This window comes from Phragmites australis, chromosome 8 (assembly GCF_958298935.1).
Source record: "Phragmites australis chromosome 8, lpPhrAust1.1, whole genome shotgun sequence".
Lineage (NCBI taxonomy): Eukaryota > Viridiplantae > Streptophyta > Magnoliopsida > Poales > Poaceae > Phragmites > Phragmites australis.
In genome coordinates this window covers 30,592,872-30,619,580 of record NC_084928.1, presented here as the reverse complement: position 1 = coordinate 30,619,580, position 26,709 = coordinate 30,592,872, and the positions used below count along the sequence as shown (strand labels likewise).

The 26,709-nt window shown below is 44.1% G+C and overlaps 3 protein-coding genes and 2 pseudogenes across 4 annotated transcripts; 4 read left to right on the top strand and 1 right to left on the bottom strand.

The window, feature by feature from the left end:
• The first annotated feature begins 6,225 nt into the window (after nt 1-6,225).
• LOC133925953 (uncharacterized) lies at nt 6,226-7,355 on the top strand. Its single transcript, XM_062371690.1, has 2 exons — nt 6,226-6,322; nt 6,578-7,355. Exons 1-2 carry the CDS (start codon nt 6,308-6,310, stop codon nt 7,148-7,150), a joined length of 588 nt encoding a protein of 195 aa, XP_062227674.1. The 5' UTR covers nt 6,226-6,307; the 3' UTR covers nt 7,151-7,355.
• A 1,887-nt stretch (nt 7,356-9,242) lies between these two features.
• On the top strand, nt 9,243-11,853 carry LOC133927730 (pentatricopeptide repeat-containing protein At1g03540-like; annotated as a pseudogene).
• LOC133927024 (pentatricopeptide repeat-containing protein At1g03540-like) lies at nt 11,495-12,234 on the top strand (annotated as a pseudogene).
• A 5,926-nt stretch (nt 12,235-18,160) lies between these two features.
• On the top strand, nt 18,161-20,767 carry LOC133927023 (protein IQ-DOMAIN 33-like). 2 transcript variants are annotated; one of them, XM_062373263.1, is made up of 6 exons: nt 18,161-18,571; nt 18,866-19,180; nt 19,287-19,496; nt 19,611-19,724; nt 19,803-20,183; nt 20,288-20,767. In XM_062373263.1, the coding sequence occupies exons 1-6, from the start codon at nt 18,494-18,496 to the stop codon at nt 20,381-20,383; spliced, it is 1,194 nt and encodes a 397-aa protein (XP_062229247.1). In that variant the 5' UTR covers nt 18,161-18,493; the 3' UTR covers nt 20,384-20,767. The 2 variants fall into 2 exon arrangements, with proteins under 2 accessions (XP_062229247.1, XP_062229249.1); XM_062373265.1 differs by having other exon boundaries at nt 18,564-18,705.
• A 12-nt stretch (nt 20,768-20,779) lies between these two features.
• LOC133927022 (65-kDa microtubule-associated protein 1-like) lies at nt 20,780-25,994 on the bottom strand. Its single transcript, XM_062373262.1, has 10 exons — nt 25,769-25,994; nt 24,294-24,379; nt 23,884-24,087; nt 23,269-23,526; nt 22,703-22,918; nt 22,443-22,598; nt 22,039-22,350; nt 21,715-21,802; nt 21,375-21,523; nt 20,780-21,272 (listed from the first exon to the last, which is right to left on the bottom strand). Exons 2-10 carry the CDS (start codon nt 24,363-24,365, stop codon nt 20,973-20,975), a joined length of 1,755 nt encoding a protein of 584 aa, XP_062229246.1. The 5' UTR covers nt 24,366-24,379; nt 25,769-25,994; the 3' UTR covers nt 20,780-20,972.
• Nucleotides 25,995-26,709: the final 715 nt, after the last annotated feature.

Below are 26,709 nucleotides of genomic sequence, written 5' to 3'. Positions count from 1 at the left end.
ATGGAAGAAATATTATACTTGTACTATTTTTTGTCCTTTTTTGCATTGAACTTGTACATAACAGTTCACAATGTGAAATTTAGTCCCTCTGCAGATAATTCCTGTGAAATTTTGTATTCAGATGTAAGTAGATGTTATAGTGCAATATATTGCTCACCTGTTCATAGGCTTGATTCATTTGTGTTGACATTCCCTGGGATATGCCTCTATGATTCACTTGCTGCGAGAAAAAAAAAATTACAGTTACGCAAAAACACAAGTTATATGCACTCAATCAGAATGAATTAGAACACGTGTCATGTCGGTACTAGTGCTGAAAAACTGACTGCAATACTAAAGAAATCCAGTCGATTTTTTTATTGTTTTCTGCCAATAAAAACTGACTGCAGATCCATAAAAATGGAGTCGTTATTTTGTTTGTTCATTGGGTCCGAAAACCTGACTGAAATCAACAAATATTGCAGTCATTATTTCTAGTAACACAGAAAATGTGATTCATTACGTTTCATAGTCCTATTGGCCGAAAAAATTGATCATAATAAAAAAAGAAATTAGCTAAATATTAAGTCATCTCCAGCAGGTACTTTAAAAATTCATCCTGTATAATACTACTACAGCATCCTTTAATACTATTATAGTATCTTTATTTTTTACATCTCTAGTAACTACGTTATTTTCTATTTTTCATTATTTTTCTTTTTCCTTCAAACCCACAGTCATACGTTGTAAGGCTAGCTCCAATCGAAGCGTTTTCCTGGCCACAAAGTACTATGCCGAGACAGATGCCGATCGAGAGGCTCCGTAAAGCACTCCAACAAAGTTATTTTCAACTTCTACAGGATTGCAGATGCAAAGGAATGGCTATAAATTTGCGGATGGATGAAGGATGCCATATCACTGTAGCTAGAGACTGACGTGTGGGTCCGAAGGGAGGAGGAAACTAATAGAAGATGAAATAGGTATTTATTAGAGATGAAAAAAATAGAGGATACTGTAATAGTATTAAGGGAGTCTGTAATAATGTTATAGAGAATAAATTTTTAAGTATCTATTGGAGATGATTTAAACAGTATTATGGATCCTCATTTTTATCAGAAAAGTTGCTTTCAACTGGTGCTACAGTACCTCAGCCATATCACTGTACCGTTGGAAGCCGGCTATGCTGGAGGCCGATATGGGCAGCAGCCAGCGGCAAAACCAACGGCACAGTGATGACTGCGTTTTGCTGGTCCCGCTCGAGCTGGCCTTAGGTAGACAATCCCTTTTTTATCAAAAGAAAAGGAAAAGGAACTAGCAGACTGACGGCCCGTAGGCCTTCTCATCAGAAGCACACCGCTCTTCTTCACGCGTTCGGCCCGTAGTTTTACTTTTCCAGGACCTGTCCCCGGCTGTCCGGCCCACGCAAAAACAGGCCCCGCCGCGAGTTTCGGGGTCCTCAAGCCCGCCTGCTTCGTTCACGCGTCGCTGGCAGGCTCAGTCGCCGAGCCGCGTGTCGCGTGCGGCCGAGCGCCGAGGCGGCATCACGCGGCCCTTGCCGGCTGGCTCCGCGGATAGCTACCATGCAGATGTGTTCGAGACTTCGAGGCTATTCCGGACGAGGGGCACGCGGCCGATCTGGTCACGCGGATGGAGCGGATCGGGGAGCGGATGCTGTCGCCTACAAACGCAACACCCCGTAGCACGAGGCGCACCATTGCAAATGCCGCGTGTGAATTCAAGTATCCACAGCTGACTCCGATCCATACATGGATGTATGCCATAGGTGGGTCTCTCAGGATGTTTGGCTTGAGGGATGACAGTGCAAATGTAGCATTGGACTCTGCTTGATCCATCTATAACCGTGCATGGACACTATCTCATCAACTGTAAGCACATTCGTAGCATATAAATGCGGAATTATGTCATCTAAATAACAGAATGATCCTTATTGTTGTCCAATTTGGGATTTTTCTTTTATTTTTCAAATTTGGAAGATATTTGAAAGGCATATTTGAAAAAGAAAAGGAAAAAATTGGATAGGAAAAAAGAGGGGAAATAAGGGGACAGCAGTCAACTAGGCCGCTACAAGGCCCATGGCTGAGTAACCTAGCCAGGCCCGCTCTATCGTTTTCTTAACCATGTCGCTCTCTCAATAGGGCAAATAGAGAGAGAGCCCCGCCCTAGCTAGTGCACGCGGCTTAAGACGTCCTCCTCGCTTATCAAAGGGGTCTGATCCCCTCTCTCTACATCCCCACCCGCAATACACTAACCTCCTCCTCAATTCCCAATTGCTACAGCGAGTTCCTCCTCGATTTCATATTTGAATTGGGTGTGACTGCATGAATTTGGAGATAATTTTTATGCTCGATGATGATAGTGACATAGTGAGACTTAGCGTGACAATACTTAGGGTTTTAGTGCAGCTTTTATTCAGATATGTTCAATTATCTTCTTAGAACTTGTTAATCTCCTGCTAAGTAAATTACATATTCTAGGGTTTGCTCTTAAATTACTATTTAATTGCAATTTTCATTTGTTGATACATGATAATATAGCTAATTATCTAGGCAATTAATTAAGTGACAAAACCTAATTGGTAATTTGGACTGTCACACTAGTCAAGGATCAGTGATCGCCAATTAAATGATTGGAAGGCTACTTCAGCCAGTGTTACGGTCAATGATCAATCCATAACTATAATTAGCAGTTATTATAGTACTTCGAGGAGGGGTGTCTACCCAATGGCAACTTCCACCCCTTCATCTCAAGCTTCTCCCACCCCAGCCTTGCAATGGCCGGCAATGCCATAATTGTCATCAACGTCATCATGGACATTATCACCACCTTCATCTCTGTGCACCCTCGGGTGCCCCTCGTGGTTCATCCCACATTGGCAACCTCCATGAGGCTAGCCCATCTCGTGATGGTGTACTCAACTTGGTGGCCCTTCCCGAAGACCTCCACACTGGTGGTCTGTCCCTTAGTGGCGCTCTCATTGCGATGGTCATAGAATCCCCCACTGCTGGAGCGCATGACCCCAGATGGGCGGCGCCACACCCAATCCTAGCGGTTGCTGTCTCTATCGCCTATAGATTTAACAGATTCGAATGAACGCACGGTGTCAGCTCCAATGGGGGTGACGCCCTCCCAGATCCGGTGCAACCATCGCATCATCCTCACGGTGGTGGCTGGCCCTCATCACCGTCATCACCCATGGGGCAACCTCATTTGTGATCTTCTTCATGATAGCGGCGGTCAGCCCGACTTGGCAGTGGAGCCCCTCTCCGAGGCGGTGAGGCCAACCTAACTCATTACAGGAGCCACACCTCCAAGGCGACAGCTAGCTCGATTTGATGTGGGGGACGCCTCTCCAAGGAGTTGGTCAGCCAGCCGCATGGCCCTAGGCCGGTGGTGCTGCACCATCACTCGATGGTGGCGCCGCGTCCTCAAGGTGATTTTCGGCCACACGACCCTCTCAAAGGTGGCCGGCGACAGTCCTCCTCCACGATGGCGGTCGGAGACACCCCATGTGAAAACCCTAACTCTGCAGAGCCCATTCGACTAGGTTATATATAGGCTGACCATTTTACAAACCCCCTGGGGTTTCCATATTACGTATTGTCTTAATATATCTTCAATTATATTGCATTTCATGCATTTAAACCCCCTATGTCTTTAGAAATTGCATAAATTATGTGTATTACTGCATTTTAATTGTATTACCTTGGTAATACTCCAGTATTTAATATATTATAGTTTATTACACTTTTTTATTTATTCCTGCAATTATTTTCTTTGCAAATTATTTATTGGAATAAAACATTTTTTGCATTTTTATTTATCTAAGCCTAACTATTCTTAAATAATTTACAAAAAAATAATGCAAAAATGGTTATAAATTTATGAGCACCTTCTATCATATTGACAAAACACAAGGCAGGGAGTCTATGGCATTGGCTATGACTGTAGTATCGCCTATCTCATGGGACATAGTCCGTATTCATAGCAGTGATTTACTCGCCTACTAATGTGAGGTCTACACCATATTGTATAACAACATGATGATTACCTTCATCTTGCCTATCCAATATTTAATAGTACAGAGTCTATATTTTTTATGTGACTGTAACATTACCCATTCCTGTCAGGAGTTGAGTCCAAAACATTAGTAACGACTTGATCGCCTATCCTATATTGAAGGTCTACATCTATTATCTTTTTGACATATTTTGATTCACATTTTTCTCAAATACAATATCTGCATTATTATTTAATTTATTACTCTCATAGTAAATTAATAAATGCATTATCATTTCATGCTGGACATGGCTAATATTACCAAAAAGGAATTTATGGATCTTACATTGGATGGGAGCAATTATTTAACCTGGGTAATGGATGTTAAAATAAATTTGTCTACCTAACAACTCATTGCCATCATAACTCCACCACAAGAAAATGTTGAATCTATTCTTGAGCATTCCAAATATGCAACTTTACATTATGCATGATTTCACCTCCATCCAGATCTCCAAAAATGTATATTTAATAGGGGAAGATCCACTCGCTCTTTGGACCTCCCTCAAGAAGAGATATGATCAACAAAGAGCAGTAATGCTGCCCAAAGGTCAATGTGAATGATCACTCATTCGTTTTTAGTACTTAGTATGTGGAAGACTACAACTCTCAGGTTCATAAGATTTGCTCTAAGTTAAGATTCTGTTATCACAGTCTCGAATGAAGATATGATTCATAAAACCTTATGCACTTTCCATCCATCTTTGTGGGTATTGCAACACCAATATAGCCAATATAAATACACAAAATATTCTGAGTTGATATATACTTTACTTCAGGCCAAAAAAATCTGATGAACTTCTCACAAAGAATCATCACACTTGACCAACTGGTGCTATGACACTACCTGAAGTACACTCTAACACTCATAATGCAAGTAAATTTCATGGTCGCAAAAGGTACCACAAGAAATTCAAAACAAAGTGGAGGTTTTTCGACAAGCAAAAAAAAGTGGAATTGACAAGGTCAAAGGTCATTTCAGGATAAATTATCATAAAGACAACTTTTAAATTTGTCAAAAGTGTGGATGTATGAATCATCGTACAAATAAATACCGAACTTCTATACATTTGGCTGAGTATATCTTCAATCAGTTGAATAAGGCAAACAAGTTCAAGACAATAAGTTTGAGTCTCACTTCAGTGAACAACTAGAAGACAATATGGCGGCTGGTTCTTCTCAGAATATTCCTCAGAAGATGGACATCGATCTGGTCCAATGGAAGGAGGATGACCCCCTCAACATTGATGACATGCTTATGGAATTCATTTGCTAAGATGTGTTTGGAGACCTCAATTAATCTCATAACTATTTTATAAATGTCATTAGCCTACCATTGTACTACGTGATGTTGTATATTGCATGACATTATGTCCAATAATAATGTATCTCATACATGATACTCAATAATATCAATATTGTATCTATTCTATATATGTGTTAAATTCATAATGATTTTTTCTTTTATATGTAGAACTTTTACGGGAAGCAAAAAGATGGAGGAAGAAATTTATCTGGTGGATTATTGTACCACTAATATAATAATACGGGAGGCAAAATATTTTTATACTCTTACTAAGAAACATGAAAATATTATAACCATCGTTCGGTTCGGATATATACGTTGTCTACTTGGGGAAGAATACAATGACACCATTATATTTAGCGTATGCTTGAAATAAGGGAATCTCACATAAACTTTGTAGGAAATTTACAGGAAAACGGTTCAATTCTTACAAAAAAATCAGGAAAAACCACGTTCTGAACAGGACTCAGGATATGGATCGAGGAAGCATATACACTGGATCTACATCCGATGGTCTAAAATTTGACAGTTTGTTTTCGTGAAAAGTCACTCTACATAACATCAGATGCAGAGACAACCATAGCGATTTTACCATCTTAATTCGGTTCGGTGTCGTCTCTTGGGTGGACATATCCCCCTATGTAGGGACTCGTATTCAGCGCCGATGTGCTATGCATGAGTGGGCGGCATCGATCCCCAGGCTCCACAAATTAGAGGCAGATATCTTCGATCCATGTCTTTTCTTTCTTTCTTTCTTGGAGACTTGCTAGCTAGTCGTATAGTTCGTTCTATCACTGGTCATACACTGATGGCTACCCCTATATAACCAGCATGACGCTTGCGTCTGAAAACCATCCTAGTATCCCACTACTCTATTTCACTTCACCAGCAGGTACACTCTTGGAGGAAGAACTCGTCGGAACTGCCCTTTCGATCTCCTGCACAATGGCAACGGCTGAGGTTTTTACAAACAGTTCTCTTTCCCTTCCCCCGATCGATCGACATCATATATGTACATGTATGCATGCATGCCGTCAACAGGCTATGTAACAGAAGAGCTTAAATTCCTATATATAAAGAAGAAGAGCTAAAATTGTCTCATTTAATTTGTTATATAGCTGCATGCATATATGGTACGTTCGTACGTAGTACATCAAAAGTTTAGCCGTCAGTCCATAATAATTGCGTTTTCGTCTTCCTTACGTACGAACGCAGGTTCAACACGCTGTTCCAACGGCCGTGCACGACAGCAACTGCTTCCAGGAGGAAGAGAACCACAAGGCAGTCGCCATCGTCCAAGAAAAGTCCATCACCGGGGTGGAAGAAGCTCCTCGAACTGAGCTGCAGGCCACGCACAACAATGGCGTCGACTCCGAGGTCGAGACGAAGGATCACGAGGAAGACTCCAAGGACTGGAAGGATCACGAGGAGGAAGAAGAAGCCATGGCCGCTGGCGCCGGCGCCGACGGCCTCCTGCTTCAGGCCGTGGCGCAAGAGGTAGAGGCCAAGCTTGGCATCGTCCAGGACGGCAACGTCACCGACCCTGCAGCTGCACCCACCGCTGAAGCGAAGCCGCCCAAGGAGGAAGAACGGCGCCGTGATGTGATCGCGAGGAAGGCCGCAGCCGCGGCCAAGGCGGTAGTCGTCCCCGTCGACGACGATGAGCTCTACGGGGAGACCGCTGCGCCGGCAGAGGCGGCGCCTGAGGCTCCTGAGAAGGAGGAGGAGGGCGCAGCCAGCGAGGAGGTGCTGGAGGAGAAGGCACACGAGGAGCAGAAGCTTATTTAAGGGTTCACTGAACTTAATTACTTAGTCTCTCGTAATAATCTCGTTTAGTACGCGTCGTCGGAGGTGGTTTAATTTGTCGTCGCGTGTTACTACAGTACCGTGTGTACGTGCTTTGCTTCTGTCCAGGTGGTGTGGTCGTAATATATAATAAAGTAGTTTCAACTAAGTCATGTTTATTTGGTCTTGGTACGTAAGTTTTTTAATATACTATTTTATTAGGCATCGGCAATCGGGATGTCACTACACCATGACACATATAATGCGGAGCCTGAATCATTCAGGAATAATATTCAGTGGTTACCCGGTTCGGTCCGTGTGTGGCTCAAGCGTCGGCACACTGTTATTGACTTTGGGATAACTAGAGACTTTATAAGAAAAGAATATGTAGCAATGACGCCTCTAATCTCCCTGAATAAGGCCCTAAACTCATATCGATCTAACTCCAAAGTTTGATGTGCCCTTACTAAATTTGTAGCATCAGTTTCTAATATACTAAATTCTAGACAAACCATGACAGATACTAAATTCTAGGCAAACCATGACGGTGCACACCATATAAACATGCCAAAGCTTCCGCATGTAGAGCATTCGCCAATCTCAAAAACTTTCCATTCTCCAGAGAAATGCAATCTCCTCTGTTATCTCGAATCACCACTCCCCAACCACCCTCTTGAGTATTTTGTTGAAATGAGCCATCAATGTTTACCTTGTAGAAAAGATCCAAAGCATGTTGGCATAAGCACAGTAATACATTGTGATGGGGATTTCTCAGAGTGATGCTTGAGCTGCTAAAAATCAATCAGATAAAAGATTACATTGTTACATACCGTCCTCACACATAACTTCTCTTCTCTTGACTGTACCTTATTTCTTACATACCACCAACACCATAAGAACAACATGAATCTCAACTGAACGTTGAAATCAAAAGACCATATAGTCTGTAAAACTTCCTTACGTGATCTAGCAGTCACCAACTTCTGGCATTCTTGCTCTAAATTTAATTGTGCCTAGAATTGCCTTGCTAATTTACATTTGAAAAAAAGGTGTCCACAATCTTCATCTAAATGGTGGCAAACAGGGCAGAGAGTATCAATATCAACTCCTCTTCTAGATATATTCTTGCATGCGGCCAAGATATTATATGCAAATCTCCATAAAAAAAACTTTGACCTTGTTTGGGACCTGTAACTGCTAAATTTGGAGCCATTTGAAAGCATTATTTTCCTCCAAAGAAGCAGTTGCCGATGATGAAACATCGCGTTGATTATTCCTGTCCCGCAACATGACGCCCAATTTATAAGCAGACTTCACAGAGAACACACCTTTAGAATCAAAATGCCAAACATACTCATCTTCTTGATCATCAAACACCGAAATAGAGAGGATTAATTTTGAGTCATCTGGCCAAAAAATATCCTGTATAAGGTGCTCATCCCAATTCCCAATCACAGGATCAATTAGCTCATCCACCCTTTGCAATATACATGCACCCTCATGAGTAATCAGTCTACGTGTAATGCCCCTAGGAATCCAAGGGTCACTCCAGATTCTAATATTCACTCCATTGCTCACTCGCCAAATGAATTCTTCCTTCAGTAAGGATACTCCTTGCAAAATACTTCTCCAAATATACGAAATGCCTTTACGTGAGGATGCTAACAGAATGTTTCCCTCATGATAATATTTTGCTTTGAGAACCTGAGCACATGAAGTGTTTGGATTCGTCAAAAGTCTTCAAGCTTGCCTTGCCAACATAGCCAAATTGAAGATATTTAAATCCCTAAAACCCAAACCGTCATACTTCTATGATTGTTTGGTACGTAAGTTTGTTCCAACGGATCGGAAGGCCAAGCATAGAACCGATCAGATGTAGATCTTTGATTGCGTGTCTCAGTGTTGGTTGTAACGTGTACTACAGTAGTAGTACCATAGCAATAAAACCGCTTCCTTATAGATACATCTGAGTATTATACAGTGTGATGCTATTCTTCAACCGTCTCAAAACAGCGTTAGTTTCAGTCGACATCCTCTCCTGTACAATTAAAATCCAACGGCCACATCTTCTCTTCTTCCTCTGGCCAGAGCAACCATGTTCTTCTTCCTCCATGCGACGCCCTCTGTTGCCCTGCCTTCCCTTCATGTGCTCGCCCCCTTCCTCCTCCACCCATCTGTTGTGATCCCTAGCCATCATGCCGCCATGATGCTTAGCCATTGTGCTGTCATTTTGTGTCATGCCCGACATAAGAAAAAGGCAAAACAAAATTGAAAATAATGAAAAAATAACTTAGGAGAAATGGTGCTTTATTGACTTCTTTTACTTACATTTGTCCACAAGACTACAACCGTTAAAGTTCCTAAATATTGCATAAACTCAAAAGTAAAAAAGTTATATACTTAGGTCATCACAACTGTTGATCCGTACATTCTTGTAAATAATGTAAGGTGAAAATAAAACTAACACAAATGAACATAGATAGCAATACAATCTATACATATGCACGACTTGAGAATCATAGTTGTGACATTTGGTGTTTGATGTTTGGTCTTTGGGAGGGACGGAAACTGATATGATAGTTTTTGGTTATCTTTTGTGTGGAAATCGTAAATTGTCACGCCCAAGAGACAGGTTAAGGACTGAGTTCAAGATGTGATCCAATGATATGTATGTCAATTTTCTTTAGCAAGATAAATTAAGTTGAGATAGATATGGATATTCCTCTTGTGAACTTTTTCACACATATTTCGTTTGTAGCTATCACTGTCAAACTCATGTTATATGTATCTTTTTTGAAAATTATATATATTATTGTTGCTCTGAATAATCAATTCTTATGGAGACTTATTGAGCTATAGTCTTAGCAAGCCGCCGTCACAGGACGGCACGCTCCCGCGAGAAAACGAACACGACGCGGTGACTCCTCCGTTCCCAGCCGCCGGAGGCGTCGTGCTCCCATAGTCCCATCATCTCATGGCACGATGCCCCACTACGCTCCCCGCCGCCGTCCTCCGCCTCCTCGACTCCCAATGACTTCCCCGCCGCCGCCTCCTCCCCAGTCGTCCTCGCCGCCGTCTTCCTTCGCCGCCCGCCGCCGCGGCTCAGCTACTGCCTCCACGCTCGAGCCGCGCGGTCGGGCCTCGTCGCCGACCGCTACCTCGCCAACGCGCTGCTCGCCTTCTACGTCCTCCTCCCGGGCCACCTGCCCCACGCGATCAGGGCGTTCGACGACCTGCCCCGCCGCGACGTTGTCGCGCACTCCTCCATCCTCGCAGCGTTCCTCCGCGCGGGCCACCCGCGCCGCGCGCTCCTCTCCCTGAAGTCCATGGTCGCTGGCGCAGACGGCGTCTCCCCCAGCGCCCACGCGTTCTCCGCCGCCGCCAAGGCCTGCGCCGTGCTCCGCGACCGCCGCGCGGGCGCCTGCATCCACGGTACCGTCGTTGTGCGCGGGTTCGCTGACGACGGCGTCGTGCTGAGTGCGCTCGTGGACATGTACGGCCACGCGGTCGCGCCCGACGACGTGCGGAAGGCGTTCGAGGAAATGCGTACCCCGGACGGGATATGCTACACGTCGCTGATATCGGCGTTCGTGCGGAACAACGGGTTCTAGGAGGCCCTGGTTCCGCACCATGGTTACAATGTCCGGGGCTTGGCCGGACGGCTGCACGTTTGGCTCGATGATGACGGCGCTAGGGACTTGAAGAGGGCGAGGCAGGGGAGCGAAGCACACAGGTACGTCGTGACGCGTGGTTTATGTGGGAACGTGGTCGTCGAGAGCAGCACACTCGACATGTACGCCAAGTGCGGGATGATGGTGGATGCGCGCAAGGTGTTCGACAGGATGAAAGTCCGGAACGCGGTTTCATGGTGCGTGCTGCTGGGAGGGTATTGCCAGAGTGGGGAGCATGAGAAGGTTCTTTCGCTGTTTCGGCGGATGGATGAGGAGGACGATGACTGGTATAGCTTGGGGACTCTTCTGCGGGCATGTGCCGGCCCGTCTGCGGTAAAGCTAGGAAAAGAAATCCACTGCCACTTTATGAGGATGAGAGGCCGCAGAGACGTCGTCGTGGAATCTGCACTCGTGGACCTGTACATGAAATGTGGTGCGGTAGAATACGCGTGCAGGGTTTTTTTAAAGGAGTACTGTATGTCAGTGTTACCTGGACACCCGTGTCTAAATTTATTTGCCGAATCGGACATCCTGAATCCGAGTCGGATTCTGATACCCGTGTCGGATTTCTAGTTGTATTTTACGTGTCTAAATTTTCTTTGCTGAATCGGACATCCGAGTCCGAGTCGGATTCCGATACCCGTGTCCGTGTCTCGGTAACACTATTGTCCGTAACATGATTACTTGGAATGCCATGATTTGTGGTTTTGCTCAGAATGGCCATGGTGAGCGAGCCATCGATTTGTTCAATGAGATGGTCAGGGAAAAGGGTCAGGCCAGACTACATCAGTTTCATTGATGTTCTTTTCGCCTGTAGTCATGCCGGAATGGTTGAGTAAGGAAGGAACTACTTCAGCTCAATAAGCAAGGAGTATGGCATTGCTCCTGGTATTGAACACTACAATTGCATGGTCGACCTCCTCAGTAGAGTCGAGCTTCTGGAAGAGGCTGAAGATCTGGTAAACAAGTCATCATTCAGGGACGATTCGTCCTTGTGGGCAGCAATCCTTGGTGCCTGCGCCACACATTCTAACCCATGTCAGGGAAAATGTAGCAGAAAGGGTTGCAAAGAAAATGATGGAATTGGAGCCTCAACACCACTTGAGATTGAGCTACATTCTTCTTGAAAATGTGTACAGAACAATTGGACGATGGGAAGATGCTGTGGAGGTTAGGAGGCTGATGAAATCAAGAAAGGTGAAGAAGGAACCCGAAACAAGCTGGATTGATGTAAACAGAAGCAAACAGTACATGTCCAATGCTAATGAGGAAGCTTCACAGCTTGTAGCCTCTGGGACGATGAGTACAGATGAGGAAGTACAGTCCATATAATTGATTTTGCATTTTGTTGTGATTCTGGTATCTGAATCAATTCTTAGTCTTTTTCTGGATTGTTGGGACGAATTCTAGCAGGTATTGATTTCAATCAATTGATATATTGAATTGTGAAATATGCCCAGCTGGAGTCAATTTGTAGGTGCGATGACAAGGAGATAGAGGTTGAGGTTCGTTGTGGACAGTTGAAGTTGCTCTAGCGACAAGCCTGGCAACGTTGATTTATATTGGGCTCTGTCGTTTGTAGGTTGTAGTGTATGTATAGAACAATTGGACGATCATTATTCTTTAGTAAATTACAGGAATTCTCAATACTTTTCCAAGGTTCTTCGGAAAAATCATGACAGGTCTGCACTGCGAAGTTAATCTTATCTGCTTTACAGTTACAAATTGACACCAGCTGGCATATTTCAAAATTCAATCTATCAATTGATTGAAATCATGACAGATCTGCACTGCAAAGTAAATCTTATCCGCTTTACAGTTACAACATACGCTAATGTGGATGTAACCACAGAGGCTCTTAGGGGTGGCAGACTGTAGTCTAGGATCGAATGGCCTTGGGGACACAGATCCTCTACCTTAATTACGATTAATGCAGAGAATCACTGTGTGAACTGTGTAATGAGTCAATAACTACAGTAGCCTGCATTAATTAATCGCTATCACTATAGTAAATACTGCAGCAACAGTGATATGATCTACTGTAGCGACGTAATCTACTGTTCTCGGGTTACTGTAGCACATGATCTGAGGTCCTTTTTGATCGGACGGTGGCAGAATACATAGTGAGAAAACAAATTAAAATATGTCTTGTGATGAGTAATTGATATTGATATTTATTTGGTTTGATGATCTTCGATTTTGCATGAGTTTTAATGTGATTTGAATTGGTTTAAGATTTCATTTGAGCATATTAACTATGGACTAATTGGAATTAGAGATGAAGATATATGATTGCTTATCTCATGGTGTGCAGGTGATGCATACAATTTGGCGATCGACAATGGGATGATCAGGACCAAGCAGAATGCTTGGTGCCGGACGATCAAGAAGGCTAGGCAGAGTTAAGGGTGATCCTAGCTGAACACATGGAGGTCAAGCAAAGTGTGGAAAGCTGATGGAGACGGTGTGTTGACAAAGTCAAGAGAATGAGATGTCGGTGCAAGTGACAAGGCGACCCGAGGGATCGAGAGCAGAAGAGATTTGTCGGTGGTCAAGATTGTAAGACAGAGTACACGCGTCGACATTGGAGCATTTGCTTAAGGTGTAAGCAAGTGGGGAGTTACGCTTTGAGAAACATGTTAGGATTTCACGGTTTGATCTTAAAACTGTGGAAAGATTGGAGGAGTACATGGCACAATCGTGAAACTTGCGTCGAGGCAAAACTAAGTCGTGAAGGTGTTGCGGCTGTCCGATGAATCAAGAAGAAAATATATCAAAATACTCTCAGTGATAGGTAGGAGTGTACTACAAGAGAGCAGTATTTTGAAAAAAAAACTAGAAAACTTAAGGATCAAGTTTACTAGGCTTATAAATAGAGGGGTAAGGCTATATGACGAGATGAATCAGTCATTTTGTGCCCCTTGTGTTATCCATATGAGAGTCTTGTGTTAGTGTTTTAGAGGAAAGGAAGATGAGTGTTGAGCCTATGTATTAGGTGAAAGCTTCGTGAGGAAAAATATTTATAATTTGTCTAAAATAGAGCTAATCTCTGTTGCAACAAAGTTTATTTTTCTTCATGTTATTGTGCTCACCTACTTCTAGTTTTTTTTTATTGGTTTCCTTGTTGCTAGAGATATTTTTCTTTTTGTTAGAGGCATAAAATTCGTATACACACGCTTATGTGATGGGGTCTTAAATTCTCTTACCTCTAGATAATTAACTTGGAGAGTTTCGTTACTCGGTGTTCATCTTTTTTTGTTTCTTTGCGAGTTAGGATCTTTCGAGTGCTAAGACACATGGATTAATCTTAAATGAAACCTATGATTCATATATCATCTGTAGAGTCATGTTATCTCGATTTTATCTTGTTAAAATTTCTCTTTATTTTTACTTCCGTTTGAGTTGTAAGATGCGTTGAGTGATCTAAATAGAAGGACATCGATTTCGTACGAAATTTGTTGATGCATCTATTCACCCCTACTCTAATCGTTAATCTTGTTCCTACACATAGATAAATCAGTAATTTTACCCATTTGCAACTATGACTATGGAGAAGTAATTACAGAAGTATCAACTATGAAGGATCCTTCTAGAATGTGCTATTTGTAGACTGATCAAATGTGATGATGCTTTTGTTTGATCTTGCAAACTGGTGATTAGATTGAGGTTATTTGGAAACAAGCTCCTTCATTCAAAATTTAATGAGAAAAATACCACCGAACAGTTTTTTATGTTTCTTCTAGCCTCACGGAACTGAAATTTCAATAGAATATTACTGTTGGTTGTAACAAGCAGTACTTTGATTTGCATATGTGCAGATTACTCAGGGTCAAATCATTTACCATCTCAACCGTTGCATGGCACAAAGAGAGCATATAGGTTTGGTCAGTTAGATGATCATATGCTATGAAGCAGATAACCATATGATAAACGTAAGCATTTGACATTTTACCTATTTTGCTCATTGTTACTGATGGTATTTGTTAATTCTGATAGCACGTGTGTGTTATGTGAGGGATTACTCACCGCAGGAAGAAAGGGAAGGGGTGCCAACAGAGAAAGGGATAGAAAGGAAAAGGGGTGCCAACAGAGAAAGAGATAGTGGCGGCAGATTGAGGAGATAAATCGGTTTTGATGTATTTAGAAAGAATTAAAGAAGAGTTAGGAGTTAAGATCAGTTAGGAAAGTCAGATTAGGAAAGATGATAGAGTTGGATTATGTTTAGGAAAGATTGAGGAGTTGGAATCAGTTTAGAGATTGAGTTAGAATCATAGTCAGTTTAAAGATTGAGTTAGAATCAGAATTGGTTAAGATTAGATAGAATTGTGATAAAATTATTTAGGGTTAGGCTCTATATATAAAGAGCACCCGGCACCCCTTGAAGTTAAGAAATATATCAATTATTTCATCTCCAACTTCCTGTTTCTCATCTCCTTGCTATTGTGCCTCACCTCCCTACTGTAACTAACACCATGAGGCATCATCCCCTCCACCACTGTTATGGAAAGCAATCAACAGATTAGTTTCCTTTTACAAGTTACGGACTAATAGTCCTTCTATATCCTTAACCTTTCTTTTATTGTTAGTCTTTTTATATATAAAACTTTTCATATTTTGGAGTCTTTAGCCTCTATATAAAGAGGAGTCTAGTTTGTAATAGGTAAGCAAGAAATAATCGAAGAAAGGATTCGAGCCTGATAATCAGAGTGATCTAGTTATCCTAGTTACCTAGTTCACAATATTTGGTATCTAGAGACCTTGATTCTGCACCAATCACCATCGTCGTTGCCTTGTCCCTATGTTGTTGCCGCTACTTCCCACGCCGCCTCCTCACCACCACCGTCCTTGCTGTGTCATTTACACAACATAACCTATCGCCATTGCTTGCTGTTCGGTTTCCACCTGCAGCAGCCACTACCCTACTCCACGCCGTCTACCACTGCCGCTCCACCACCACTACTTTGCGTCGTCGTCGCCGTCATTGATCATTATACAACTGGCTTGCACCCCTCATCATGGGTGACAACACCTGCACCATGGAAGTTCTCGGCAAGATGATGGAGATCCTTTTGAAGAAGTTTGAAACAATCAAGGCTCGTCAGGATGACTAGGAGAAGAATTTTAGCACATCAGGTTTGGCTTCTTCTACCACCTCGGGTCCTTTCAAGAGTAAGTCAGTAAGCTCAGATGATGATCGGTGCACTCCTCACTTTCATAAACTAACATTTTCCAATTTCAATGGAGAGGAAGATCATTTGCCTTGGTTGAACCGTTATGAGCAGTTCTTTCGTGGGCAACGAACATCGAAAAATGATAAGGTATGGCTAGCTTCTTATCATATGGCTGGCGATGCTCAATAGTGGTATATGTAGTTTGAACTGGATTAGGCACAATAAAGTGGTCCTTTTTTTAGCATTATGTCAACATGCGCTTTGGTCCTCCAATTCGCATATCCTTTGGGTGAGTTGGCTACTCTCAGGAAGACAATCAATGCATGGATATCAAAAGAAGTTTTTGACCTTTCTTTCTCGAGTTACTTGATCTTTTGTTCCCAAACAACAAGTTAACTTATTCACCATGCAACTTGAAAACGTTTTAGCACCGATGTTGAGATTCAGAATCCATCCAATCTTGAGGATGCCATGAGTTTTGCATGTGCATATGAACAACGCCTCTGTGAGGAATCTTAAAACCCTTTTCTTCAAGACTATTCTCGCCCAACAGCAACAACAACAATAGCAGCAACCATAGCACAAGCAACGAGCCTGAGGTTAACTCCAGTAATCCATCATGAAGGTCAACAAGGTCGGTAATCCTCTTCAATTCCTACGGTTCCTTCTCCCATCCCTGTCATTAGACAACACATGCGTCGCCTGACTATACATGAGATGGGTGATCGCCGCGCAAGAATGAGCTGAGGTGGAGCCATGTGTGAGTAAGAAGCCATAGTGGGATAGTGAGCTATATTAGGGAAAGGATCTGTTGGGTTGTATTAGTGGGCTCCCTTCCCTTTTTTCTTTTCTATTTTGTTTTTTAGCTTTTGTGTAGTTTTTTTTAATATCCTTTATACCTACCAAGCTACAACCAAATGTTTTGATATGTGTTAATCACAAATAAATGTGTTATTTTAAAAATACTAATATTTTCTTACTTCCACAAGACGCCATGGGGACATTTCAAGTTTTCAACTGCTCCACCTGATGAGTAGCAGTCAAATTGGTGAAATCTCTTCCCCTGTTACCAGAATCCCAGCCCCTCCAAACCGAGGGAGCTCCTCCTTAAGCAGATTTTGAGCTGTGGCTCTGCAGATCTGGTGGTGTTCATGCTGATGCACCGTCACCGACACTCTCCGAGGAGAGGTAAGCAGTTTCATGACACGACCCTGAATTTTTTTTTAGCTGATCAACTCTTCTAACACGTCGACAAGTGTCAAATCTGACGTGTGCGTGATGATCCCAATCTACATGATGGGAAGCATGTGCACGAATCAGAAAAGCGAAAAAACACAATTTAATCTGGGCCTTTTGTGCAGATCAAATTCCTTGCTGAGCTAAGCAACAATAACTTAAACTTGCTTTTGGCCTTCTTCATCTGTGCTCTTTGGGACGATTGCTCGTACAATCTTCGTACCGTAATTTTTCTGTCTGTGATTGCATAGGCTTCCCGTACGTGATTAGTGCCGCGGACATGGACAGATTACCTCTCTCGCATGTCCTGGATTTCTGGACCGATCCTGTTGAACTATACAAGTAGTGCATCTGTTGTTGGGAAACGGAGACCGGTACAGTGCCTGCCTCGTCGTTTGTAGGATGTTCCGGTTTCTGGATTGTATCATGGACCTGTAGCATGCTTGAGTGGGCTGTACACTTGCAGGTTTCAGCCTTCAGTCTTCACCAAGATCTTCAGCATTGAGCATTGTACGCTGAAACATGGCTTCCAGGAGATCAGATTGAGACGTCTGCCCTTAGAACGAGTTCGTGTTAGCACTTGTACTTCCTCGTTCGTCGGTGATAACAGGCACGAGGTACGATCTGAACTGGACTTTATTATTAAGGAATTTATATTTCACTGCCCATCAGCTCAAGTAACCTGACGGTGTGACTGTGTGAGCATAGCAGGACATTACTTTTGACAACTTACTTCAGCAGTACAAAACAAGATGCTCAACTCCAGCTCTAAAGTCTCACGGGCTCACGGCTCTGCCAGGCCAAAGAAAACTAACACATGAGGCCCTCTCTCTCTCTCTCTCTCTCTCTCTCTCTCTCTCTCTCTCTCTCTCTCTCTCTCTCTCTCTCTCATCATTGAAACCACCACTGTCTGTGCTGCACATTTTCTCCATGGATCCACCAATCAGAGGCGAGCACTTTTACACAAAGTTGCACCAAAGCTCATCTCGCTGGGGAGCCTTTGCTTAAAGCATGCCAAGCCATTTTGGATTTAGCCATGCGCCCGTGGCTGGTGGCCTGTTGCTAACTTGCTATACGGGAAGCCACTGCAGTGCAGGACTACTGCACGGTCGAGCAGCAGGGTACACGGCAGTAGGGTACTGTGGAGTGAGTGAGATTGAGCCACCGAGAGCCTTATACCAGCCGTGGCCATGGCGAGATCACCGACCGACTTACACTGTTACACCCCACTCTAGCTTGCAAGGTTTAGCACCCAAGCGCCCGGAGAAATGGGTCTCGCCGGCGGCATTGTCCGGAGAATCTTCTCCAAGAGCCCATGCTCATCGACTCGCGGCCGTGGTCACAATGTGCGTGCCTTTTCTTTCTCCCTCGTCGTCTTAGTCATCAGACGTCTGTTCTTGCTGCTTCACTGTTTCTGTGGGGCACAGTATTGTTCCTTATTGCTAGAGTAGTGTTCCTATTGTTCAGTACAAAATAAAAGGTAAGGATCACTCTTGACACATAATCAATGTACTTTTGCACTGCATCTCTACTTGCCGTGTCGTGCCTGGAAATGATTGCGTTGCATTTGCACATATGCTGTCGGAAAAATGGAGCTTGCGGTGTCACTGAATTGACACTGTGCATGAACATTGTTGCAGGAGAAGGGCTCTGCTGATCACAGGAGACGATGGAGCTCTCTCCGGCTGTACCTCTGCGGAGAGGAGATCAACGCAGCTCCAGAGGACGACGATGACGACGGGACGGTCTCTGCCAGGAGCTTCGAGACCTGCGTGATGACGCAGGAGGCGCACGTTCAGGTGGTTCAACCGAGCGACGTGCGCAACGCCGACGACAACCCTGGGGAGCCTGCTGATCAGAGGATTCCCGGTGAGCACAGCCACGTCGTGCCAGCAGAACCGGTCGGGAAGGAGGAAGCGGCAACGCTGATCCAATCTGCATTCAGGGGACTCACGGTGCGATCGATCCTGGTTCAAAGTCCAAGCTTAGGCCCAATTATTGCAAACGAAGAAAAGCCATTGCTCATGCACGTACATTTTGTGTGCCTTTGCTTAACCGCAGGCGAGGAAGCAGCTGCAGGAGCTGAAAGGATGCAAAGAAAGCAGGGGCCGCACGGACGAGAACAGGAGCTTCGCTTCAGCGTCCGTTGCAGCGTCGGTGCAAGTCCAGGTAGGTGAGTCGTTGAGCGACCTCCGGCTAAGCGAGGACAGCGCGTCGGTGCAGCAGCGGGCGAGCCAGAAATCGCGGCCGCCACCAGTGTTCAGAGTGAAGGTACGGAGCTAGGATATATTTGGGCGCAAGAACTAAATTGTGTAGCAGTAAATTGAAAGGCATATGCGTACGGTCTCGCCATTGTTGATGGATGCACCTGGGATGTGGTGTCAGGAGGAGTGGGACGACAGCACGGTGAGCTCCAACGTGTCAAGGATGAGGATCCAGAGCAGGATCGAGGCGACGACGCGGCGCGAGAGAGCCCTCGCCTACGCCTTCTCGCAGCAGGTAGGCACGGTGCGTTGCTTTTAGTTCTGTCGCAAACTGAGTTGCGTCGAGTTGATCGTGCTACACAATTCATGTCAGCTGAGGAGCTGCGGTGGCACGAAGAAGCGGTCGGCGCGGCCGGATCAGGCGGAGCTCAACGTGGGGTGGAGCTGGTTGGAGCGGTGGATGGCGACGCGGCAGGCCGAGCAGGCGGCGGACGACTGCATGAGCCGCAACACGGACTCGGGCTCGGCGCGGCGGGTGGTGGTCATCAGGAGGCGCCACGACCTCGCCGTGGAGGAGAAGGAGAGCTGCGGGTCCAACGACGTGTCGCTGTCCGCCGTCAGTTTCGACGGCTCCAGCGGCGGCATGCTGAGCTGCCACAAGCAAGGCGGCAGGAACCGGCTCAAGGGTGCCAGGAACCTGCCGCGCCGCAAGGTGGCGTCGTCGGACCACCGCCTCCAAGCAAGATCACACAAGGTAACTAGTTCGTTTCTCCCGGAAGCTTTTGGGCGCTGATTTTTGAGCAATGTCATGTGCTGATGCGACGATTTGCCGGCGATTTCATGCTGTGATGATGCAAGGTGAGCAAGAAGGGGCACCAGCGAGAGGAGGAGCTGCACAAGGACCAAGCCGAGACCGACGGCTTCGACGCTTGGCAACCTCCAACGGATTACTGAGACGGACACCGAAACATGCGATGATCTGTTGTACATATAGTATGATTTGGTTTGGATTGCAACGCCAACGCCGGATCGCAGTCAACTGTCGCGGAATCCACCTCAAGTAACTGACGGTTTGTTTGGGTTGGCTTGCAACGGTCTGAGAAGACTGGCGAGTTCGTGTTGAGTCTACATCTTCTACAAGTTGTCCTATGCTGCGTCGGTCATCTAAAGTTACTCGCTAAATGTGGTATCAGATGTCGCTGTCCCAAGCTCAGCTTCTGCACCTCCCAACCAAAATCTGCTGTGCAATTTTCCTGCATTTTCATTGATTAACGGCACAGCCGAAGAGAACGCATCATGACGAAAGCCCCACGATGAACGAGCTGCTAGAGGGCAATAACGATCATATCATATCCAGCTCTGTTTGTTTCAACTTTCCATAGCACCTGCATCCGATCTAGAGGACGACAACGTCACCGGAGAAGAAACCACCAGCGAGCCAACCCCGCCTAGCTATGATACTGACTACTGCACAGATATATATCTCTAACGCTGTGACCGCCAGGTACCACCAATCATGGACCAATCACCAGACGACATGGGGTCAGGGGGTGGACGGCCCCGTGTGGTTGCTGGACACCTGCGAGGCCGCGTCATCCTTGGCAATGGCGACGTAGTTCACCGGAGCCGCCGGCCTGCCTGTGTCCCTTCGCCCGTCCCGGCTCGCGGTCCTGCCGCCACTCTGGAGGGCTGACAGCCTCCGGACCGGCGTGCCATTAGCGGCTCCACCATTTACCCGGGCACCAGCCACCTTCCTTGAGGACTGGGGCCGAGCTGGGCTCGGTTTTGACCCGAACAGCTTCTCCTGTTCAGCGGCTAGCTGATCATTCATCTTTTTATGGTCCTGAAAAGTTATGAGGCGGTATAGTAGAATATGAATTTGATAACGGGTTAATCAGGAGCCAGTCATTAACAGACAAGGCGGTAACATATTGAAAGAGAGTACCCTCATTCTCCGCTTCTCTTCTTCCTTCTCCTGCCTCAGAATTTTGTATTCATCCAGCATTGCAAGGAGCAGAACGCCATCATAGATGAACGGCATGCCCTGCTCTTGTTCCCATGCCCGGGTCTTTGCAACTAGCGTGTCAACAATAGCTAGTGTAACAAAAACATCAAAGTATCCATGGGAAGTTAGCTCAGGTTACGAATAATATTTGGCTTCCTAAGTTCTAATGTCATGTATGTAAAAAATAGTGAGCCCTTAAGACAGTGGAAAGCTACTCACGCATGTAATATGATATGATATGATTCACACAAATAAAATTCTGTTAATTTTCAAAACATGCCTGGAATTTTATTGACCAAAACACGAGCTTTTTCTGCACGCTTCAGATTCAGATGTGCACCCCTAGTTGCACTGTATCTGTTATCATCCTGCCATTAAGAAAGCATCACTGTTAGAATCCTGTGATAGACATGAATTGAAGCCATTGGAAAGTATATAACACAAACAAGTGGTTTCAAGTATGGCAACATGTAAAATAGACTTGGAAGAACAATGCTGCAAAGTCGGTGCAAAGTCCAGATGCCAAAGTACAGCTTGGGATCTTCCATGAGACAGTTCACTAAACTGAATAAGTGGTATAAGTAGCAGAACAAATTTTAAATACCCGGCTATAGTCTTCAAGCCAGCTCTCTTCTTCACATGCTGACATCCACCTGTCAACCCTCTCCAGTATGTCCTTTCTGCTTAAGGCCTCTTCTTTTGCTTTAAGTATCTGGCTCTCCATATCAGCAAGTAGTTCCGAAGGCTCAAAACTATTAGAGTCAATAATAGACATTATTCTATCTCTTGCGGCACTAGAATCTATTGCAATATGAGCCCGGGCATATATATCTTCAAGTTCAGTCTGCTTCTTGAATGCAATATCCTTCATCCTACTAGCTTTCAGCTGATCCAGCCTTTCAACTTCACGTTCAGCCTTGAAAATGCAAAAATAGTCAGTAACAGGCAAATTACAGAACGCTGTTTAACAAGTCCAAGGAACACTGTGAAAAGAAACCACTTTCTAACCTGCTCAACCACATCAAGAGCCAGAGCTCCTGGAACTGTCACTTCATCCATTGTTAAGGACATATTGCATGCGACATGATGAAACGGTTGCTGTTCCTCCACAGGAGCGTCCATTAAGTTCCAAAGATCAGATAGCTGGGAAGCTAGGGCTTGAATCTGAGAAAGGATATCAATTAACCGGAAATAGTATCCACAACTTAAATATTTCAGAGATTGAAAGGGGTGGATAATCAAGAACAAGAAGCCCGTTGCAAATTTACCTGTGCAAACCTCTTTGCTTTTTCTTCTTGAAGTCCAATCAGCATTTTTGATAACTTGGATAATGTTTCATCACTAATGCTCTTGGACTGAACACCAATAGAGTCATCAAGACTAGGATGAACTTCAGTAACAGTGATCAAGAAATCCATCCCAAGTACAGAACAGAGATCATGCACTGAACTCACAAATTCGAGAATCTTGTGGAGCCTATTACTCTGCAATGCAGAAAAATATTTTAAGAAATACCGCTCAAGTCCCCTGATTTTAAATAGCCAAAATAAAAATACTAGTATGATGATCATCAGCTGTATCAGTGGCCTCTTGCCTTGGTCATTGTTATGGCAGCATTATGCCGAAATTAAAAATCCTCCATCATGGTGGACAACTGGACATGTTAAGTTATCCAATTGTGGGACGTGAAGAGAATTTAACCAGCAGATAAAATGTGCAAAGTTATGCATTATGCCAAAAGTTAGAATCCCTCTATCATGGTCGTGGTTTGATGTTTGCAGCATGTCGTTGACAGATTGCACAGAGCAAAGCAAATTATGAAATTAGTATCAACCTTTTCCTTTTGTAGGGCTTGTAGTTCAGAAAGAAATTCATTTAATTTCTTCACTGAAAGATCGTCCTCATTAACATGGGGTGTATCCAAGTGGTCACCAACTTGTAGATTCCCAGCGATTTCACCACGTAGTGTCTGAATCTGAAGTTGTACATCAGCAAACTCCTTCACCCTACTCTCTTTTTTCCTGCAGAGTTGTTCCAAGGAAGGTGATATAGCTGCTAGTTGCTCCTTGATTGTACCAGTTGTCTCGTCAGGCTGTAAATGAGGAGCAAAGAGCCATGAGACCTATGAGGAATGATATTATAGTAGAGAACGAATTATACCAATAATACCAAAAAAATAAAAACAATCTATTAACCAAGTATACTGTATAGACTGAGGAATTAGGTTAAAACAAGGGCCAGTATAAATGGACAAAAAAGTATCCTCTAAGCAACCCAGTGATATATTTCAGTGGCCATATATTACACATTGCAGCATATTGTGTCAGATGTCTTGTTCAGTTAAGTGCTATGGACAATATATTCTTCTTTGAAAAAAAAAGGCCAATGTATTCACATATATTTTTTGAAAGACTCATGTATCCACAAATATAATTCCCCAGATACTTACAATGCCAGAAACAGACAGCTCTCCTAGTGCAGAAAGAAGTCTAGCCAGCTCAGACTTGGAGTTGGCGAGTTGTTGAAGGAGACATGTCCTGGAACTAGAAGCCTGATCAACCTTTCTCCTATAAACATCTAAGCATTCCTGCTCGAGCTGAAGTAACATCGTGTCGCGATCATCATCACTCTCACCAACCTCATCCCAGATCAGCTGAAATAACACATGTCAGTCACTTGTCCAATCCTATTCCCTCTTTCTTGTAGAGATGCTATGTTAACTCTTTATTGATGTAGATGAGGAGTTAGGATGGTTTCATGCTGCCACTGTTCTAAGCTTCAGCTTTTATAAAGAGTAAATACAAGAAAAAGATGCTTTTAACATTTAAGTATTAAATTGTTTCGAAAATGGCAAAACACCTGAAGTTGCTGCAGCAAAGATCCACATGTGGTTTCACCTAACAATGGATCATTGTGACCTGCCACTCCCATTTTAGCTCAACAATCTGCATAGACAATAGTAATTGATCATGCATGCTTACAAGTACTCAGGGTAAATTTAAGTATGTATATCATGACTCATGACATAAGTACTTTTCACAACATATAAATCCAAAAACTACACAAACAATGACATATATACTTTTTTCACAACGTACAAATCCAAAAGCTACTCAAACAATGCAAATCTATCTCCCAATAAAGTTTTTGAAACTGAAACCCAAATCCTTTTCATGGTAAACAGTATGCTGCAATTTTTGGACACTTCACCAAATAGTCAATCATGAATAATCCAGACCAGGTCTTGCATACACTAAACAGTATGCAAGACCTTTTTTGTATACGCTAAACACTACTAAAGCTACTCAATTTTCAGAAATGCGTATACACAAATTAGCAAGACTAGAACAGGTCTTGCATACACCTTTGTAAAGGTTCAAGAAATTCTAACAAATCCAGTTAGACGTTTATAGGGGCAGTGCTCGCTTGATACTAGTACAGCAACAGTTCTGAACAAAATTCCCTTAACGACCCAAACTCCTACCTAACGAGAAGGAACAAAAATGTACAAACAGCTCATTCTCTCTTCTACGGAATCATCATTTAGGAGCCTTGTACGATCCCAGCAAAATTTACCCACCCCGCCTCGAAAGGCAAAAGGAAAAAAAGGGTGACTTGCGGCACTACAAGCATACATTTCCAGAACTAAACTGTGAATGTTCGGATAACGTTGAACCGTTCTTACATAACTACATCTAGTAACAATACTCATGCCCAAAACCAACAACGGCAACGGCTTTCTTTGTAGCTAACCTATATGAGCCATATCCTAGACGCAAGAGAATGGTCCCTTGTTAATCATTCGTTTGGAGCATAGAAACCTACACCAAATATGGCACCTTTCCGAGGATTCACTCCCCAAATTTACTAGAACGTGGTGAAAGATCTCGAAAAAAACCCCAGAATCGCAATGCGATCTTGAAGCAAGTAAGCAACGTCTTCCAAAGTACAATCTTAAAGCAAACAGGCATTTCATGTTTACCTAAACATCCAAAGATGAAAGATCCAATACAACCATCCGACTCTGAAATTTTGCAAACCGTCAACCGAACGGGGAGCAACCCGACGAAAAATCTAGGTCATAGCCAGCCGCCGCGCAGAAACAAACCAAGAAATGACACCAACCCCAAAACCCTCTCAAACGCCCGCAAAAATCTGTCACAAAACCCGGCAAGAAAGACAAAAGAACCCGCCCAAAACGAACAGGAAGACCTCCTCCTGCTCCCACTCCCAAGAACTCCAAGAACCCCCCATTTCGCGACGAGATCGCAGCGGAAGCACCAAGAAACCAGCGGAACACAGGCAGGGAAGCAACGGCGCCGTGGAGGCTTCACCTTGCGGGCCGCCGGCGCCGGGCCTAGGGTTCTCGCCTCCTCCTCCTCCTGTTGGCGCTCGAGCCCTCGCGAGGGGACTCGCCGGAGACTCGGGGTGGAGTGCGCGAGCGGGCGGCGCGGCGTGGCGTCTTGTGCCGCGTTTGCTGCGAGTGCGAGCGGCGGTGACGGCCGCCGATAGAGAAGGGGATGGAGTCAGAGGCGGGTTGACAGGGAACGGAGAAAAAGGCAGTGTGTGATGTGAAATGGTCTAGAAATTGGGACCATTAAGACGAGCCCAGCAAAAGCCAGGCCGGGCTGTGCTGGCGAAAGGACCGTTTGTTTCGGGCTGCCCACACAGACAAGATCTTGCTTCGATGGGCCCAGATCATCTATTCAAGGATGGCAAAAGCAACTAATTGCTTGTTTCACCTACCTTATATTTTTTTTACACCTACCTATCCAATACAAATATGAACATAAATAAACGGTCGTGATGGCATATATATCACAAGGACTAGTGGAATTTTTCCTTTTGCCCACTCCACGTGGAAAATACCGTGGTTTGAATAATCAACATCCCCCCCTAGAATAAAGAACAATCAATGTACTGCATTTGAATGGTGCTGAGTTGGGGAAAAAAACCCAAATTTATTGTGGACAGAGCCGTAGTTCAGTTGCTCTTGTATGTGTTCTACAAAAATTTCTATTGTGTAACCGTTATACAAATTAATTTGTGTAACTAACCAACTAAGACATAAGATGATAATGACAGCGTGCTCTGTACTATCATATTTTTGTTGGAATTTTTTGTAACTTCTAACATAAAGATTTTATTGATTGATTACATAGACTGATTTGTGTAACGGTTACACAGTTGAAATTTTATTGATTGATTACACACACGTGTTGATGAGCATGTGGGATGGCACCGTGCTCAACTCGGTTTTTGGGGCCTGTGTGAT